The sequence below is a fragment of the Ictidomys tridecemlineatus genome, chromosome 8 (genome assembly GCF_052094955.1).
Source record: "Ictidomys tridecemlineatus isolate mIctTri1 chromosome 8, mIctTri1.hap1, whole genome shotgun sequence".
Taxonomy (NCBI): domain Eukaryota; kingdom Metazoa; phylum Chordata; class Mammalia; order Rodentia; family Sciuridae; genus Ictidomys; species Ictidomys tridecemlineatus.
In genome coordinates, this window is record NC_135484.1 from 109,663,793 (window position 1) to 109,683,940 (window position 20,148).

Sequence of the window (20,148 nt, forward strand, 5' to 3'; positions counted from 1 at the left end):
AGGGGTGGGGCTCAAGGATGGCTCAGTGGGAATTTGGGGGAAAGACCTTAATGTTCCTGTCGTACCTGTGTGTGCCCCGAGGAGACGGTGGCAAGTGGTTGGCCGGGATGGATCATTGGAATGTTGCTCTAGGAAGTCAGTTCTGGGGGGGCAGGGCGATTTTCAGGGCAGATGTCCTCAGGCTTCTCTGGCTGGAGGGGTGGAAAAGCCAGCCGAGTGTCCCCAGCGGGGTAGGAGACAAGCAGAGCTCTGGGCCTGGGGGGCCAGCCTCGCCGGAGCTGGGTGTGCTAGGCCACGGACGGCACCCTGGCCCAGCAGCCTGTGGACATGGTGCCACTGTTGACCGCTCTCAGATCTCCTGGCAGGCAAGGCAGGGGTTCCCAGTGGGGGAGAGCAGCTCCGTGGCGGGCAGTTCTGGGTAACTGCCTGTGGTCGTCCGGTGCCTCGGCCTGCGCTGGCCGCCCGGACCTGCCCCCACCAGGCATGAGTCACATCGAAAGCAGAAGCTGCCAGACACCGTGCCGGGTGAAGTGAGGCAGAACCAACTGTGCTATTTTGGAACCTGGTTAATTCCCCTCCTGTCCCTCTGCCTCCCCTTTCTCAGTGCTCCCACCCCCTCTGATCTCTGCATTCGCCTTCCTTCGGGGACAGTTGGGATGGGACTCTTTCTTTCCCTGACATGTATGTGGAGAAGGTGATGAAATATCCCCTCGTCAGACCCTCCTCCTTGGCCAGGGGGTGCTGGCTTCTCGGGGAGCAGCCCTGGGCAAGCTTTGGGGGGCAGGGTGCCCCCTCCTGGCAAGAGCTGGCAGGCAGGGCAGCCCTGGCAGATGACATCCTGCCTCTGAGCACTGGCCTTTGACTGGCACCACTCCTACCCCTGCCCATCTTGGGCCACCCTCCGGCCAGCTGTCAGCTGCTTCTCCCAGGGTGTGAGCTATGAGAGCTTCAGGGGCTCCCGGCAGCAAACCTCAGAGGGTTAGGAGGGATTTCCGGACCCTCAGGGGAGATACTTTGGGGCCCAAGGGCCTTTCCAGAACCTGTGAAATCATATGCCCTCCAACAGCCCCAGTCGATCCCCTGGTTAGTGGCTCACTCTTGGGCACACTAGACCTGCCTGGGGTTCTGGCCTCACATGTTAGGGTTTCTTTGGCACCCATGTGAACCTGGGGGCCCTAACAGTACAACCTACAGCAGTGACAGAGTGACAGAGGCCTGTGGGTGTGTGTTTCTGAGCTGGAGATAAGAGCTGTCACTTGTCCCTAGGCAGAGTGGACAAGGGTCCCTGCCTCTCTTGCAGTTGTGTGGTTGGGGACAAGGTGAGCTTTGCCATTTTTCTGTGTGAGTGTTCTTGAGAGTTGGGTGCAGCCTCTGCTGTGTGTGGCCATGTTGCAGGGGACCCTAGAATCAAAGCACCACATGGCCGTTTGTACCCCAGCGATATGGTACGGTGTATGTCTGTGTACTGGGAAGGAGGGTCATCAGGCAGGTGACCAATTAAAATTCAGATCCTTGCCAACCTCATGTGAGTGGGCCTTGGACTTCTCATTGCTTGGATGGAGTTGGGGTGTAGGCAGGTGGGAGGGAAGGGCAGATCAGGATGGAGGAAACAGTGGGCTCTAGGCCTGCCGCAGGGACTTCACCGTCCCTGAGCCTCTGGTGTGCCCAGACACACGCTGTCCTTGAGGTTGTCAGCCCTCCGTGGGAGTTGCTCTTTGGGAGGCAAGCCCTAGGAAGGTGTGCACGTGACAGGGAGCATCTCTACGTGCAAGAGGCGGTGTGTGAATGGGTGTGTCTCACATGGCGGTCGGGTGGCTTTTCCAGTGGTAGCCACCCCGACTTTTAAACTGTTCCCCATAGACATCAACTGCTTCCTCCACCTGGCAGGCCACAGCCCAGTGCCCAGTGAGGCCACCGAGCACAGAGCCAGCCTGGAGCCTTGCACTACGGTCTCCACTTAGCTCTTCTGGGGCCCGAGAGGTGGGGCTCTTTGCTCAAGTTCACTGTGAGGTTCAGGGTACCCCGTCTGTCCTGTATCTCTCTCCTCCTGGGGCCACCACTTCGCTGCTGTCTCCTCCACATATCACCCAATTTCATGCTTGAAACCAAGTCCCCAGCAGACAATAAGTAGTTTCTTGATGGTGCCCGAGAGTCTCCTGGGTGATTTGTCTTCTGACTCTGTCTGCCCGGGCTGGGGCTGGGAGACTGCATTCCAACCAGCGCTGGGGGCTGCGATGCCCTGCAGATCAAGCTTTGAGCAGTAAGGCCTCTGCCATCGGAACTCCAGCAGGGAGGACAGGGGCCACCAGGCAGGGAGCTAACACCGGCAGACTACCCCCTCCAGGCCAGGTGTATCAGAGCTTCCGCTCCTTTTACCTCCCCTCCTACTCGGAGAAAGGTGGGTTGGCTGCCATCTGTTGTACAGAGGGGAAACTGAGGTTCTGGGTGTTCAAGCACCTGCCCTGGTCACATCTCTGGGAAGAGGCAAAGCCAGATTGGAACTCTGTTCTACTGGGGCCTCAGGGACCACACGGGCTAACCTACCTATCATCCATGGAAACGTAGGGCCCTTTGCTTGCTGGGGAAGGGGGCAGGCTTAGTGGGGGAGGGGTACCCACAGCTGCAGCCTCTGTGACCTTCCCCTTCCCCTTTCCTGTCTAAGGAGCCATCTGTGGGCTGGACCCTCTCCCTCCATGCTCACTGCACAGTGGTCCAGTGCCAGGTCTCTGATCCAGGTCATCAGATTTCTGTCCTACCTTGATAGAACCCCCCCATCAACCCTCTCACGGCCCACGTTAACTGCCTCCGTGAAATTCAGATATATGGTTCCCAGGGCTCCTGCACATGGATCCTTGGGCAATTTAGCAGAAAAGAGTGTCTGCAGCTGGGGATGTCCCACGTCCTGGGGCATTGGGAAGGTCTGAGGGGTCCTCGGGCTTCTCTGGGGACCTTCTGTAGGGTTCACTGAGGGTGGCATGACATGGGAGTGGGGCAGGGCTTGGAGTGCAGGACACAGTAACCTATCTGCATGAGGGTCTTTCCTGTGTCCCTGGCTTCCTCTCTGCTAGAGCCAGTGGTGGTCACACACCCACGAGAGACCTGGGCTCAAATCCCCATTTCACTGTTTTTGAGGTGTGACCTTGAACATGACATTGAACCTTTCTGGGTCTCAGTTTCCCCTCTGCCATTTGAAGTGTCTGTGGGGTTGCATGAGGTCTAACATGGGCCTGGTAGGGACACAGGGCGTGCTTGCTGAACTAGTGACCTGGGATGAGTGAGCGTTTGCTGGGCTATTGGTCGAGCATGGCCAATGGTCCTGTGTCTGCCCTAATGGGGGAGAGGGGTGGATGTTCCAAAGAAGAGAGGTAATTTTTCTGGAAGCTTCCTGGTACCTGGGGAGCTTAATAAGTGGCCAGTAAACAACTAGAGAACAAAGCGGAGTAGACACGGGCAGGACACTGGAGTGGACTCTACAGGAGTAGGGTACAGGGGGCAAGGAAAAGGGGGGTTCCAGTCTCCTGGCCCCACTCCAACATGGGAAAAGGGTGGTGAGGGACTCAGCAGCTTGTGTGTGTGAGAAGGAGAAAGAGAGATAGGGAGACAACGGACCAGCAAGAGGCAGAGACAAAGGGCATGCAGGGGGTCTTGGCTGGATCCAGGCATGTCATGTCACCTGGGTGGAGCACCCCAGGACCTTTCCAGCCCCTCCACCTTCCACCTACATGTCTCCCCACCCTCACCTCCCTGGTCTGCCACTCGTGACAGGCCTCATGCACCGTCCCTATGGTATAGGATGGGCGCCTTTCTGGTCTGGAAAGGCCTTTGAAGCTGCCCTGTGAGCTGCACAGTGGTCCCGCCTTGCCCCAGGCAGACAGGCTGGTCAGGCCGAGGCGCCGGCTCCCACCCTTTCCTGTGGGATGTGAGCTGGGACTTGGGGTTGATGGGCCTGGGCTGTGGGAACTGGAGGCCACTAAGCTGCTGCCCTTCCTCCCCTCCCCTTCCTTTCCCTCCTCCCCAGTCCTGCTGGGGGCTCAGAGGTTTAAAAACAAGCCTCAGACTGCACCCGCCCCAGCCTGCAGCTCCTGCCTCCCAGCAGAGTGTGTCCCGGTCCCAGGGTTGCTCTGCTGCACAGGGGTGTGACTTGCAGGCCTCCTTCTGGAGCCTTGGCTTCCTCGTGTAACTCACTATTTTCTGATCTTTATTCATTACAAATAGGAGTTGCATCAACCAGTGCCAAGTGTTTCTACTTGGCAGAGTGATTCTTTTGCATGAAAGATACAGAAGCCCATCCCAGCCTCTACATGCTGTTGGAGATCAGTGACACTCAGCCACCGTGCTGGAGGTCGGACTACAACTGCCCTCTGGGTGGGGTCCTGGGGGCAGCCTTCTGGGGTGCTGGGGCTGCTGTCTGGCTCCACTAGGTGGTGGCACAGGGGTACACACCTGTTAAAAGGCCGCCAACACACTCCTCGAATCTGTGCATTTTGCTGAGATCATGTGTACCTCAGCAAAACAGAAAAAGACCAAAACAATGAATTAAAAATGTTGAAAGCATGTACCACTGACCTCATTTCTGCTTCCTGTACAAGAACCTTCCAAATCAAACAGTGCACACTTAACCCCAGGAAGTCAGGTTGCTGTTTTTCAATATTGGAAGTAGCCAGAGGGCCCCACGGCCACCCTTCATAACCTCTAGGGAGCCATGGGCCAGATAACATAATAACTTGTATTATTCAGGGTCTCCAATGTGCTAGGCACTGTGCTAGGTAGCCTGCCTACTCAATATGCCTTTAGAATCCAGAAAGCTGAATAGAGTTCTTCACGTTTTCTCAGGTCCACTGCTGCACGGTCTATAAACACCCATGGCTTTGGGCGAAGCCTTTCTGCCCCTGTCCAGTGAAGAGAGGTAGAGATCACTGCCTGGGGCCCTCAGATGGCTGTGTGGCTACCTGGGCAGATGGATGGGGTCTATTCCGAAAGGAACTTAAAAGGGGCAGAAAGCAGGGACTTGTACACAGACATTCCCAGTGGGCCTGGGTAGAGTGACAGTGAACAGCAATGATACCGAAGACACGTTTCTCTGCCCACACTTTCACCCTTGCAACGGGTCCCATACCCAGGATCCCCATGCAGGGTACCACCGTCTTGTGAGAGAGGTGGACCCAGCTGTCAAGCCCTGTGGACCAGTGGGGAGACAGAGGCCATGCCATGTGAACCCAAATGTTTTGATCCCAAGTCCTCTGCCCTTCCCATGGAATCTTATGGGCAGGACTGAGGGCCCCTGGGAGTCATAGGAGACCTCCCCACCCCAGCTCTGTTTGGACTGGGGCCAAGCCAATGGCCCCCAGACCCCCTGGGGACCCATGACTCCCTCTGGGACTTGGAATGGCCTTGCCTAAGGTATGGGGGTTATTCTTATTCTGTTTCCTGCAGTTCACCAGGCCTTCCTACGACCTCCTCTGCCAGAGGGAGCTCAGAAAAAAACAGGACCAACCCTGAACCTAGAATCTTCCCCCCCTCTTTCCTTCCCAAGGCTGAGAGGCTCCCAGGAGGTCATGGGGTCCTTTCCACCTGGGGACTATTCAGGAGGCCTCCCTTGGTGGTCAGTGAATTCCCCTGGAACTGACTGCAGCTCCTGCACAGTGGGAAATTTGGAACAGACTCAATGAGAAGGAAACTTCTTCCGACCACAAAGGCACAGAACCTAACAGGCGTCCCCGCCGCTGGGATCACACGCTTTGTTGTTTCATCCGTCAGACATGCTTTTCTGGGAATACAGGAAATCATCTCTACCCTTTGAGGAAGGGTAGTTTTTTCTTCTGTGGTTGAGGGTTCCAGATAGTTCCATCATCCTGGACACCCTCTGGCCCTGGGGCTAGATAGAAGAGATCAGCCACTGAAAACTTCTGGTGGCTGGGGACTTCTTCAGAGGGAATCCCTAAAACAATATGTGCAACCTTCAGCCACATCACAGGAGGGAAGCCAAACTCCTAGCTCAGGGTGAGGGCGGGGAGCCAGACTGCAGGACCAGCTTCTCCACGCATCAGCTCAGGGGCCTGGAGCAACAGCCTCTTGCACTTGTGTTTCCTCATCTGTGAACCGGGGACAATAATGAAACTCATATTGCAAAGGAATGTCAAAATTAAATATGGTGCTTCAATCAGAACCTGGCACATAATGAGAACTTCATTAGCATAAGCTGTTTGCAAAAAACGACACACGTGTTCACTCTTCCAAAAGATTAAAACACACACAAACACTCTTCCTAATTGCATCATCCAAGGAAGTCAGAAATAATTTTGTATATTTTCTCCCAAGAGGTTCTTCTCATTTTTACAGTGATGAGCAGACTTTTTATAAAATTTTGCATGCTACTTTTTGTCACTTGATATATCCCCATGGTGTTTATTTGTAAGCATAACAACCATCAGGAGAGACCCAACGTAATTTATTTTACTACCTATTGCTGGACATGGGGATTTAAAATTTTTTTCTCTATATAATGTGAAGTGCATCTGTATGCATAAAAGCCTTTTGTGCATTTAGGATCACTGTCTCAGGCTAGCAAATACATACAAATTGCCAGTGAGGTACATACTAGCCATCTGTTGGAGGTGCCTGGTACCAAAGGCATTGTAAAGTCCTGGACACATTTGTGTGTGGTAGAAAGTAATCTGCTTCACTCTTAAACTCTGTAAGGTCTGCCTTCACTCTTATGTGACTTTTAAAAATGAAACAAACTGCAACTGAGCTGCTGGCCAAATATCACCAACACCTGCCACCAATTACAGAACATTCGGAGTCCCCCCACCCACCAAGCCCACCTGGTCCTCTCTCCCAGGCACTCCCCCAAGGCCAACTGAGGATCCTGACTTCTAACACAGGAGATGCATTTTGGCTGTTTTTGAACCTTACACGCACTGATCGTGCTGTGAGCATTTTTGTGTCTGGCTTCTGTTGCGACACAGTGTCTGTGAGAGCCTTCGGTGTTGTGTGTGACAACAGTGGTTCGCTCTCATTGCCGAGCAGCATTCTGCTGTGTCCCTGTGCCACTCTTCTTGATCCCTTTTTCTTTAATGACTCTTTGGGTGGATTCTAGCTTGGGCTCCCATCCACGGTGCTGCAGATGTCCTTTGGTGAACACATGAGTGCTTTTCTGGCAGGCATAGAAGTAAGAGTGGACTCTCTGGGTCACGGGGGCCTATGGGCTTCAGCTTCCCGCTCCAATTTTTAAAGGATCACGTGGAAAACAGAAAAATCCCCCAGTAGTTTAGGCCCCACAAGCAAACAAGGGGATGTTGACTCAGCTAAAAAGCAGTTTGAGAGGCACTGCATGAAGACTGTGCCCCTCTGAACCCTGAGGTTCACATCTGGGGCTGCAGTGGAAACCCAGCTGGGCCCCGTGTCCTGGCCTTGCCGCCCCAGCTGGCACGGGGTTGCCAGACCTGATCCCTGCCTTTGATGGCTACTCCAGTGCCCTCCCCCGGCTTCCCTGGCTGGCCTGAACAACCATTGCACTGCGCAGAGTAGGGCTTGGGCCGGACAGGGTGAGCTGGGGGTACCCCTTGTCTGAGATGTCCCTTCAGACATGATTGGTAGCAGTTGGACCCCACGCAGACCCCCCAGAAGCTGTTCCTGTCTCCTTTCCCACTTTATTAAGACTCACCCAAGTCACGCATGCGCACATTGGAAGTTAAGAGCTTCCTACCTGGAAAGAGAAACTGTATAAACCTATTCCCATTTGCCACCCCTTTGGGTGGCCTTCCCCCTAGGCAAGCACTCTCAACAATTCAGGGTGCTGGGGAGCCCAGAATAGGAACGAAAGGCTGGGACCCCCGAGCCAGGCTGCCTTGGCTACCTCTTCATTCTGCTGTCGGTCTGCTGGAGAACTTTGGGCAGGTCCCTTCACCTCTCGGTGCTTCAATTTCTTCCCTGAAAAATGGAGACAGTGGTAGAAATGTCCTCATTGGGTTGTTGTGAGGAATAAATGAGTCGATGTTTGAAAAGCACAGGGGCAGCTCCAGCCTGTGGCAAGCATTCAGTAAGCATGTTGCTCCCAGTAGGAAGAGCCTTCCAGTCTTTTCTACACATACACCCGTTTTCTGCCTAACTGGGCTCAGGCTGTCGTTTTTATTCTGCAGTTCGTTTTTTTCCATTCAGTGCTACAACTTTGCTCTCTTCTTCTGATGGCTGTGACATTCCTGTTTTGGGGTCTTCTTTCTCCTTGCCTTTCCTTCCTGGGGTCCAGTGATTTTCCCCCCCATCTCCCCCACCCCTTTCCTGCCCACTTATCTTAGGACTAAGACTCTGACCAGGTTGCTCATGCTGAGGTTTAAATGGCTGATGGGGAAGCCCCCACACAGGCTGGATGAAACCAGCTCTGGCACCCCCACCCCAGAAGCCCAGAACCCCGCCCCCTCCAAGAACGCCTGAGGGCCTGTGGGCCAGTTCCCCACCCCAGGCCCCCTTGAATCCTCACAGCGGCCCCTTGAGGCAGGTGCTACCATTTTCTTCATGTATAGAGATGAGGACGGTAAGGCCACAGAGGTTCAGCCATTTTCCAGTGTCACCCGGTCAGTGCAGGCAGTCCGTGGGTCACTTGTGGCTAAGCTGGAACTCAGAACTGGACTGAAGCAGAGTTGCTGAGAGGTCCTGGGCGAGCAGCAGTGGGAAGCAACTGGTGGGTCTTAAGGGTGGCCACACCACGGGGCGGGGCAGGAATTCTCTGGGGTGACAAACCTCTCCCCTCAGGAGGAAGTGCCACCTGGGGTGGGGGCTGATCTGGATGTGGTAGATCCACCAGGCCCTGGTGTCCTGAATATGTGCCTGTAGACTCTCGCCAGGCCTGGAGGTCCCGCTGGAGGGAGGCGCTCAGGAGCACAGTGACTTTCCCTGTCCCTCCTCTAGCTCTTTCTGGCTCTGCTGGGTGCTGGGGAAGGCGGTGAGTGGCCCCCAAGCTTGGAGAGTGAGCAAACAGGCTTAGCATGCCCGGGGTATCCCCTGGACCACTCATCTGCCGTAGAAGCCCCTGCATCCCGTCCCTTCCCAACCAGACCACACCCACAGCGACCCAAGCTGGGAACCAGGAGAGGGAAGAAGCTGGAACTCTGCTCCCAGGGGCGTGACAGCATTGTCCAAGAGACAGGTGGGGCAGGGGAAAGCTTCGTCCAGGGCTGCTCATAACCTCTGGCATGAGGACTCCTCACTGTTCTTCCTTCTCTCACATCCTTCGCCAGGAGGGTCACACAGATCCCTGGCAGGTGGGGGAGGAAAGGGGTTAGGGATTCATGTGTCCATTTTACAGATGGGGAATTGAGGTCAACCCAGCCAGGGAGAGACTGAGCAGGGCCCAGCAGAGTTCTCACTGCAAGTCTGCTCCAGCTGGGCAGGGCCAGGCACCCGGCTCTTTGTCAGGGAAACAAGGATCTCGTTCTCCCCCAGCACCCCCAGAGCTGGCTGGCACGGCCAGGCCCGGTGCCTCCACCCCCAGGGCCAACTGAAGTCAGATTGTACTGGGGAGGGGCAGCCCAGGGTGTGTGGGTGTGCGGGGTGCAGCTGTGGGGAGCCCGCTGGGCTGGGTTCAGAGCCTGAAGGTCTGTAGGGCTAGTGTGCATAGTGTGCAGTGGGGGTGCGAGGACAGGGACACCCCTCTGTAGGAGCACAGGGAAGGGGGGGAGAGCCCTGGTGGAGACTGCAGCTGTATGGCTGCCTCAGGATGGGGAGGGGTAAGGGGGCTCTGCTCCCTCCTCTGGGAGGACCCCTGGGCTGGGGCGGCCCTTTCATAGATTAATGGCCTAAGGGGAAGAGAAGGAAGGAGGGTGAGGGGCTGGACACTGAGTTCTTACTATCGTTTCCATGATCCAGTGATTTTCGTTGGGTATTTGCCAGAACTTTCTGCTGATGCTGACTTGGTACCGTGTCTATGTTGCTGCTTTCCTTTGCCTCTCCCTGAGGTCGGGCTCATTCCTAGGAGCTTGGGACGCAGCTCTGGCCTTTGGTCTGCAGAGCCCAGCTCACCCTGCCAGTCTCGTGCTGATCTGTATCTCACCCATTCAGCCTGGCAGGTGTCGTGCACTGACACATTATTTTTATTTAATACTCTCCCCAATCTTCCCAACTAGAAGCTGTTTACAAATGAGGAAACTGAGGCTCCAGCCCACATCTGCCCTATTTGAAAGCCCTTGATCAACCTCAAGGTCATTCTGCCTCTGGCAAAATCCCCAGGATAAAGACCCTCCAGCTTCTCCCAGTACCCTCCTGGGGTCTGGGGTACCCTCAAGGGCCTTGCACCTCCCAGAGAGCCTCAGCCCATGGCAACTGAGAGGCACTTTAGAAATCACTGGGTCGAGCTGGCATGGTGGTTCACACCTGTCATCCCAGGTACTTGGGAGGCTAAGGTAGGAGGATTCACAAGTTTCAGGCCAATGTGAGTGAGACCCTGTCTCGAAATAAAGAGGGCTGGGGATGCATCCCAGTAACACACACACACACACACACACACACACAAATTCATTTTTAAAAAATGAAAGAAATCACTGGGTCCACCTGGCATGGTGGCGCACACCTGTAATCTCAGCGACTTGGGAGGCTGAGGCAGGAGGATCTTGAGTTCAAAGCCAGTCTCAGCAACTTGGTGAAATCTGGCTCTAGATAAAATACAAAAAAGCGTGTGGGGGCTGGGGTTGTGGCTCAGCAATAGAGTGCTCACCTAGCACGTGAGGGGTGCTGGGTTCATTCCTCAGCACCACATCAAAATAAAATAAAGGTATTGTGTCCAACTACAACTAAAACAAAATATTAAAAAAAAAAAAAAGCCTGGGATGTGGCTCAGTGGTTAAGCACCCCCTGAATTTAATCCCTGTTTAAAAAAAAAAAAGAAAAAAAAGGAGATCACTGTGTTCTACATCCAACTTTTTAATTTTGTGCACAAGGAGCGGAGGGCTCAGTGAGAGGAAGGCACTCGCCTAGGGTCACCAGGTGAGCGAGGGACAGAGTGCGCCCAGCTGCAGGATTCATTCTGTCCCATCCTCCTGCCTTCCAGACTAGGCTTGGGGGCCTCAGTCACATCTGCCCCACAGTAGATCAGGGCTGATGTACTAAGGGCAGGGAAGCATTCTCCGGGACTTTCTGCACCTGGTGCCCTAAAGTGGCCCTTTCCTCAGGGGGTTTTATATTCTCTGTGAGCTCAGGGACCACATTTGTGTCCCCAGTGCCTGGTTCAAATATCATATTCATTGACTTAGCATCTGAGTCCCAGGCTCCAGGCTAGAGGCTGAAGGTACTGCAGTAAACAAAACAGACAAATGCCTGCCCTCGGGGCGGCTTACATTCCTAGTAAGTAAGGGACAGACAATGAATGAAATAAGTAAGCAAAAATGCATAGTATTTAAGATGGCGATAACTGATATGGAGAAAAAATAAGAGGGAAGGGCCTTGGGGAGCGTGGGGGGGTGGCTGGGGTAGGGAGTTTGCAGTTTTCATAGGATGGTCAGGGAACATCACTGTTAGGTGACGTTTGAGCCTTGGAGGAGGTGAAGGAGTGAAGCATTATGGTATCTGTGGAAAGAGCATTTCAGGCAGAGGGGGCAGCAAGTGCAAAGGCCCTGAGGTGGGAACATGCCTGGGGTGTTTGAGGATTGCAGAAGCTGGAGGTGTGGCCAGAGCAGATGGAACCAGGCGGAGAACAGCGGGAGGTGACGTCCAAGGGGAATATGCAGGGGCAGCAGATCATAGATAGCCTTTCAGGCCAGGGTAAGGACTTTGCCTTTTACTCAGAACAAAGTAGGAGCCATGAAGATTGCAGAGCAGAGGACCAGAAAGGAACTGCCTTCGGTTTTAACCAGATCCGTGTAATTACTGAGTTGTGAGCAGAACGCGGTAGGGAAGGATGGAAAGAGGGAGTCAGCATCAGGAAGCCACTCAGGGAAGGCGTGGCGCAGGCTGGCCCAGGGGAGAGTAGCAGAGGTGTTGACAGAGGAGGAAGTGACTGAGGCCAGATCTTACGGGATCAGGACACAGACCGGAGGAAGAGGAGTCAAGGTTGACTCCAAGTTGGGGGCCAATCAGCTGCAACAGATGAAGAAGAGAGCAACTTCAGTTCCAATCTAGCAACCAGGAAACTTGGCGTCATGTCTCAGCTTGGTGGCCAGCTTGCTCAGTGGCCTCGGACAAATTCCTTCCCCTCTCTGGACTCAGTTTCTCCTCCTGTACAATGGGAACAGTCTCACTTGCCCTGGCACTGGCCCCTCCCTGAGCCCCAGGGCCATGAGGAAGACAAGTGCGTCATAGACCTGTCTCCCCTCATCTGCAGGGAGCCCGGGCCAGCAGCCACCATGGCATCGCGCATCGGGCTGCGCATGCAGCTCATGCGGGAGCAGGCGCAGCAGGAGGAGCAGCGGGAGCGCATGCAGCAGCAGGCCGTCATGCATTACATGCAGCAGCAGCAGCAGCAGCAACAGCTGGGGGGGCCTCCCACTCCAGCCATCAACACCCCCGTCCACTTCCAGTCGCCGCCGCCTGTGCCCGGGGAGGTGCTAAAGGTAAGGCCTGCTCTGGCCACGCTTACCCCCTGCCCCTGGTCCCGACCCCCATGGGAACCGGCACCTCTTCTTCTCCCAGGTGCAGTCCTACCTGGAGAATCCCACCTCCTACCACCTACAGCAGTCCCAGCACCAGAAGGTGCGGGAGTACCTGTCAGAGACCTACGGGAACAAGTTCGCTGCCCACATCAGCCCCGCCCAGGGCTCCCCGAAGCCCCCACCAGCCGCCTCCCCCGGAGTACGGGCTGGACATGTGCTGTCCACCTCAGCCAGCAACAGTGCACCCAACAGCCCCATGGCCATGCTGCACATCAGCTCCAACCCTGAGAAGGAGGTGAGTGACAGCCGGCCAGTGGCCACTGTGCTGGTAGAGCTGGTGCTGCCGGAGGCTGTGCTCTGGGGAATCCTGGTCTAATGGCAGAGGCACGCTGACTCCTCAGAGAGCCCCCATCTGAGGGAGACACAGCTCTGCTCTCGGGGCGCTCCAGTCTGAGGGCAAGCACCATCCTTACTTGTGAAAACTCAGCTATGGAAAAACATAAGACGCACCCCCGCGAAGCCCTAGGTAGAGGTAGATCAAGAACTTCACAGGACATGGTGCCTGAAATCCCTGCAACTCAGGGAAGGCAGAGAGACTGCCAGTTCAAGGCGGATTTAGAGAGAGAGAGACCTTGACTCAAAATAAAAATAATGATATCTAGGGATGTACTCAATGGCACAGCTGGGTTTTTGGTATGGGATTCCCAGTATCAAAAAAAAAAAAAAAAAAAAAAAAAAAAAAAACCATCCCCTGGGCTGGCAGGGAGCTAGTAAAGAGTCCTTCCTGGCCTTGGGGTTGGTTGTGGGATCTGGACAGCTCATCCTTTCTCTGGGCCCGTTTCCTCCTCTTGTAGATGAGTGGATGAGGTGCCTCCAAGATCCTTCTTGGTCAGCACTGTCCCCTCTGCCCTTTTCCAGGTGGACCCTCTTCAGATTGACTTTTTTTTTTTTTCCAGTTTGATGATGTCATTGACAACATTATGCGTCTGGACAATGTGCTGGGCTACATCAATCCTGAAATGCAGATGCCCAACACGGTATTCCTGGGCTGGGTGGGTGGGTTGTATGAACGGGGGAGGGTGGCTCACAGGACTCACAGAGACCCTGAGTCTGCAGAGGGCTCATCAAGGCAGAGCTGGCATCTGGGTAGAGATGGGGAGGGGGTCACTTCCTCAAATAATGTGACCAGGCCTAGGGGCAAGCAGAGTTATGAATCAAGAAAGATGTGCCTCAGCCTGGGTGCATGATGGGGCTTCGGAGGGGAGCAAGGGGGCTGGGCGGTTTCCGGAGGCTTCCCGGGGAGGAAAAAGGGAGGCAGAGAAGACCTTCTGGGAGGGCAGTGGTGTGTCCACAGGAAGGTAGGAGTTGATGAGTTCCTTTTGGAATCTGTGGCTCTACTCCTCTACCAAACCCAGGCCCCAGAGAGCAAAGGCCCATGTCCCTCACTCAGGCTGCCCTTGTCCCCCCAACCAGAGAACCTGTCCCTCTGACAGCATCTGAAGTGTAGCCACATTTTGGATGTCCCAGACAGGGCTGAGGAGGCCGGTGGGAAGTAACTGGGCTTGGAATCCAGAGGCCTGGCTCTGCTATGATGTTAGGAAGCCCCTCAACCATCCTGAGCCCATTTTCTCCGTTGCAGAATGGGTGTGAGGCCATCCACTCACAGGACTGTGGGAAGATTACCTGAGACAAAGAAATGCAGGGCAGCTTCTGCCCAAGAGTGACAAGTGTTTAAGCTGAGTGGGTGGCACCGCAGGGGGCCTATCCCCTTTGTTTGAGATCCCAAACCTTAACTGGGTGGCCCTGCACCTTGGGCCTGAGCCTCTTATCGCCCAGAGTCCTCACTACAGAGGAAGAGTTCCTAATTCCTGCAGTGGGGAGTCAAGGAGTCAGTCCACAGTCCCTACTGCCCAGGTGACATTGCTGAGTGGCTTTGCAGGAGCTGGCCAGGACCAGTTGGGTCTAAACCTGCAGCCAGCAGGAGGGCTGAGGAGGGAGGAGGCTGAGGAGAGATGCAATCATCTGTTCCCTTCAGTAGGTCCTGCGTGCACGGCAGGGAGTCTGGGCCTGCGGTTTTGCTCTGTACTCCTATGGTGGGAGCCCTGTTAGACCCCGGCTTCAGCCTTCCCAGGGTGCCCATTCCAGAATCCAGGACCAGCTGCATGGCCTGCCCCTGCCCATCACACCGAACTCCTTGACCTTGAGCTCTTGGCAACTGCTGTCCTCAGCTCATTGGGTCGTGCCACCCCCTACCCATAGCACCTTCCCTTCCTCACCTCTGTGCTCAGGACTCAATTGAGTATCACACCCTCCAGGAAACCCTCCCAAAACTCCAGAATTCATTGGGCCCCTCCCTAGGGCTTCCATAGACCCCGCCTAATTCCATCACTGCTCAGCCACTCAAGGGCCCCTGCTCAGCTCTGACCCCAGACATCCAGCTTGAGTTGCTGGAGAAGGGGCCCAGGCGAATTTTGACGCCCCTGGAGACCCTGACAACAGCTGCGCCTGGGACTATGGGCCCTGAAGAGGACTCTCCACAAAGAGGGGGCCTCTCCCTGAGCCTCTCTCCTGCCCTCCCCCCACAGCTGCCCCTCTCCAGCAGCCACCTGAACGTGTACAGCAGCGACCCCCAGGTCACAGCCTCCCTGGTGGGTGTCACCAGCAGCTCCTGCCCTGCGGACCTGACCCAAAAGCGAGAGCTCACAGGTATTGCCACCCTCCCCCCTCGAGCCTCCACCCCCTCTCCCTCCCTCCTCTCCCCTCCTTCCCAGCAACACTCTCCCCCTCTGGCCTCCAGATGCTGAGAGCCGAGCCCTGGCCAAGGAGCGGCAGAAGAAAGACAATCACAACCTGAGTAAGTCCTGTCTGCCCTGTCCAGTGCTCTCTCCAGGGCTGGCTGACCCACACACTCTGGCCAGCCTCCCTAGCCCACGCACCTCTCCTGCTTTCCACCCGCCATTGGTAGTGACTCCATGGTGGGTGTGGTCCTTACTACCTTCTTTCCAGTTCCTTTTTTAGGAGGGAGGGGGTGGGAGACCCTCCCTGGAAAGGGTAATCATGAAATCCCAGTTGATGGGATTGTGTTCTCTAGGTCTGGAGCCTGAGGCCACCGAGGGGGGGGGCAAGTTCACCCCCACGCAGCTTGCGGACCAAGGCTGGCTCTTCCTCATAGCACCCCTTAATTGTGTCTGCTCTGTGCCCTGACCCCCTCTACCTGTAGAGGTGTTGGTCACCCCTTACTTCCTAGAAGGCTAAACCTAAGCCTTAGGTTGCTCCTGGGGTGCCCCACCCTGGTAGGTTCCCCATCCATCCTTCTAATGGCTTCCTCTGCAAATCTGCTCCTGTAGTTGAACGGAGACGGAGGTTCAACATTAATGACCGCATCAAGGAGCTGGGAATGCTGATCCCCAAGGCCAACGACCTGTGAGCAGATTTCTGGAGGGAGGGAGGGAGGAAGGGGTCTGGAGCTGAGTGGCAGCCCCCATGCCCAGCAGGTTGCTAGTGGGCTGGTGAGGAGAGACTCCTTCCTAGGCACTCCTGTCTGTCTAAGAAGGTTCCTCCCTCTCCCAAGTCAGGAAAGCTCAAGACAGACACTCCCCTGTTGGGAAGTGAGGCTGGGAAGGAGGGAGGCTTCCTGGAGAAGAGTTGCAGAAATTTCTTGAGGGCATTTTACTGGGGGAAAGGAGAAAGGTGGTGGAGATTGGGAACAGTGAGGGCCAAGGGTAGGCTTGGAAGATCTGCTCCAGATTACTTGGTTCTGTGGGATTAACGAAGTGGGCTGTGGCAACAGAAGTCACCTGGGAGGACCCTTCTGTGCAGCCTGAGACCAGCCTTCCGCCACACATAAGGAGTGGCCAGGTATGGCGCTGATGGTCCAGATTGGGTCTGACAGGGTCTGAAACCAGCTCAGGGGCAAGCATGTGGCCGCCCCTCTGGACAAGCACCTTGACTCTGCTCGACCCACGGCTGCAGGGACGTGCGCTGGAACAAGGGCACCATCCTCAAGGCCTCCGTCGACTACATCCGGAGGATGCAGAAGGACCTGCAGAAGTCCAGGGAACTGGAGAACCACTCTCGGCGCCTGGAGATGACCAATAAGCAGCTCTGGCTCCGCATCCAGGTCTGGCCCTGAAAGTGGACGTCTTGGGCAGCTCTGACCCCTGACCCTGGGCAAGGTTCACACTCCTAAAATTGGAGCCAGAGGAATGATGCCTGAGGAGGGAAGCCCTTGGGAGTCAGGTTGTTCTGCTGCGTTAACAAACAGACCCCAGGATGGTGAAGCAGCAGATGCCAACTGCAGGCTCTGCTCTGTGAGACCCTCATTCTGGGGCTCAGGTGGGTGGTGAGGCGCATCTAGAGTGGGCTGTTAGAGCTGTGTGTCCTTCTTAAGGTGCCACATGTCCATTCTGCTCACGTGTGCTTGGTAATTCAAGTACAGTCCACACCTAACCTGAGGGGACAGGAAAGGGCAGACCCACCAAGTGCCTGGGAGGCAGAGGGGTGGTAGCATTTGGTGGAAGTACTAGGAATCACCACAGGGGAACAAGGGAACACGGCTGGACAGAGAACCCAGCTGCTGGGACCCCGAGTTCCAGTCCTGTCCTGACTCTATTGAGGTTCTCTTGTCCCCTTTGGACCTGAGACTGGTCCTCTGTATGTACAAGGGATGATCTGGCAGCAGCTTCTAGTTCTCACGGTGGGTAATACAATCTACGTTAAAATCCAGCACACACACAGACATGCTCAGAGTGAAAAATTGACGTTTCATGAAAGAAAACTCATCCTTAATAGATGCCATGCATTCTGATAATTTCTATTCCGGTCTAGTTTAGACAAGTCTATTTCAATTTAAAAAATGGAAAGGAGCTGGTCAAGACTCACCATGGTGGTTTCACAACCCACTAATGAGTTACGACTTGTAGTTTGAAAAAACACTGGTCTAGACTCTAGAGCCACACTCTGCTTTCCTCCAGCTGAGACGTCCCGAGGTGGAGGTGCAGGGACGGGGGAGGTCTGGCAGTGGGTGCCACGGGTGTGCGCCCCAGCCTTCTGTCTGCTTCCCCACCCTGCAGGAGCTGGAGATGCAGGCCCGAGTCCACGGCCTCCCCACCACCTCTCCATCAGGCGTGAACATGGCTGAGCTGGCCCAGCAGGTGGTGAAGCAGGAGCTCCCCAGCGAGGAGGGCCCAGGGGAGGCTCTGATGCTGGGGGCAGAGGTCCCCGACCCCGAGGCGCTGCCAGCTCTGCCCCCCCAGGCCCCGCTGCCCCCTCCTGCCCAGCCACCGTCCCCATTCCATCACCTGGACTTCAGCCAAAGCCTGGGCTTTGGGGGTGGGAGTGACGAGGGCACCGCAGGCTACTCCGACCCCCTGGGGCCAGAGCATGGCTCCCCATTCCCCAACCTGTCCAAGAAGGATTTGGACCTCATGCTCCTGGACGACTCCCTGCTACCGCTGGCCTCTGACCCCCTCTTCTCCACCATGTCCCCTGAGGCCTCCAAGGCCAGCAGCCGCCGGAGCAGCTTCAGCATGGAGGAGGGCGACGTGCTGTGACGCCGGCTGCCCCTGTGCCAGGGAACAGGGGCAGGCCTGGGGGCTGGGCGGATTCCTCCCTCCCACCTTCAGGCTGCACTTGTGTGTGAAGTAGCCACCTGCCCTGCCTCACTCCTCCCTGTTGGCCCCGTTTGGACTTAGTGCCAGCCTGGCAGCCTGTGGGCAAGCTCCCGCCTGTCCCAGTGCCCCGGCCAGAGGCAGCCCTCTTGATGGGGCTGGAAGGGAATGGGCTCCGGGGGGTGAGATCATGAGGGGGAACGGAGGGGACTAGAGGCAAGAAGAGCGCCTGGCAGGGGAGGTCCTACCTTCTGAGGCTGAGTGCCCCCCTCCAATGGAGGACACCTTGGAGCAGGGGTTCAGGAAACTCCTCTGTGGAAGGAACTGGCCAGGGTGCCCAGGCCTGCCTTTCTGGGACTTGAATGGCAACAAGCCCAACCCCCAGCCTGGTACTCCCCCCACAGGAGGGGCACCCACCCCCCTTTGGTGCTAACAACTCCCCCCCAGGGTGGTATGACGGTGGGGTGGCCAGAAGAGGGGGCTGGGTTCAGGGTGGAGCGCGGGGTCCCTGCTGGAAGAGCAGCTCCCCTCCGGACCTCCCACTGTGTGCCTTTAGTAAACACTGTGCTTTGTACCTGCTTGTCCCATCTCTTTGGTGCGGCCTAGGCTGACAACAGAGGGAGTCAGAAATGGGTACTGAGGGGAGGAAGCGGCCTGGATTCTCCCAGTGCCTCCGCCCTGCCCCAGGGGAACCTGGAGAAGCAAGCTAACTTACTGCAATTTAGTGCTGATGGGTGCGCTGTGCCTTCTTAAGGCCACGAGGTGGCACTGCAGCCACACGGGTCCCACACCTCCAGCTGTGGCCTGAGATCCAGGAGCCATAGTTGTGGCGACTGCCTTGCAGAGAAGCCAGTGTACCATCCTCAGCTGCTTCCCTGGGGCACCTCAGCCCTGGACTGCCCGCCCCTGGCCTAGTGAGGCCCTCTCCAGCTTTTCCCCCTTCCTGGTGCCAGAGACCCAGCTCGAGACCCCTAACAGGACACTCTGGAGACAAGGCTGGCCCCTCTTCTCTCTGTTTCTCTTGCAGGACAGGCTTCTAGAAACTGTGGGGCTGTGTCCTTCTATGGGTTTAGGGAAAGGGATCCTCGTGAGTTATTTTGAGAGGGGACAGGCGCACAGCACACTGGGTGTGAGTCAAGAATATGGTTCTGCTCCCACTCTGCCCTGGCGCTTCCTGGAGACCAGGCTCCTGCAAATCCTCTCCTCTGTCTGGGCCCTAGCCCTCCCACCCTGCAGTGGTTCCCCTAAGGCCTTGCTCCGAGGTTCCAGGAGGTTGAGATCCCATCCAGGATAAAGAAATGGGCTGGGGACAGTGAGGGGTCCAAGGTATCTTGGGAGGAGAGAAGAGCGGGTCGTCTCGAGCTTCACCCAGCTCCTTCCCACTTTACACAGTCTCTGCAGGCAGAGGCCAAAGCGGCCAAAGATACCTAATTTTAAAAAAAATTCTACGATGAAAATGGCTAAGAGGGCAATTTCCTCTGTGTGGAATGGGAGATCAAATCAGCGCTGGAGCAATTAACATGCGAGGGAAAAGAGGCCAGGCGGCCTGGGCGCTAGGGTGGCTGAGCTGGCGCTGAGCTGGCGGAGGTTGCAGGATTAATCTCAAGGTCAGATGGAGCCGTGGATGACCTTGCGGAATCTGTGCCAGCCTGGGCACTGGCACCTCCTTCCAGTTCCTGGTCCCACCCAGTGGCCTGAATCTAGTCTGTGCCCTGGGAACCCCACTCTGAACCCCCGGGGCGAGCCCTGGGTTCCAGCTGGGGTACACCTGAAGACATAGGCTTGGCTTCCTTGGCACTGGAGGGCTAAGATCTAGGAAGTCTTGGGGCCGGTCCTTCGGGTGATTAAGAAATGTCTCCCTGCCCTACGTGGTCTTCCCCTTCCCCCAGGGATTCTTTCAGTGGAGTGGAAACCTATTCTCCTGCTTCCTCACAGAGCCCCTTAAAACCACCGTAACCCCC

The 20,148-nt window shown here is 56.0% G+C and overlaps 1 protein-coding gene across 1 annotated transcript in view; it reads left to right on the top strand.

The window, feature by feature from the left end:
- Tfeb (transcription factor EB) overlaps positions 1-18,761 on the top strand; it is a 44,535-nt gene extending 25,774 nt beyond the window's left edge. The window contains exons 2-9 of the mRNA XM_005318706.5: positions 12,311-12,539; positions 12,619-12,873; positions 13,535-13,615; positions 15,164-15,284; positions 15,376-15,432; positions 15,926-16,001; positions 16,551-16,698; positions 17,651-18,761. Of these exons, the coding sequence (XP_005318763.1) occupies positions 12,333-12,539; positions 12,619-12,873; positions 13,535-13,615; positions 15,164-15,284; positions 15,376-15,432; positions 15,926-16,001; positions 16,551-16,698; positions 17,651-18,130 (1,425 nt within the window). The 5' untranslated portion in view covers positions 12,311-12,332 and the 3' untranslated portion in view covers positions 18,131-18,761. The remainder of the gene's footprint in view (positions 1-12,310; positions 12,540-12,618; positions 12,874-13,534; positions 13,616-15,163; positions 15,285-15,375; positions 15,433-15,925; positions 16,002-16,550; positions 16,699-17,650) is intronic.
- The last annotated feature ends 1,387 nt before the right edge of the window (positions 18,762-20,148 follow it).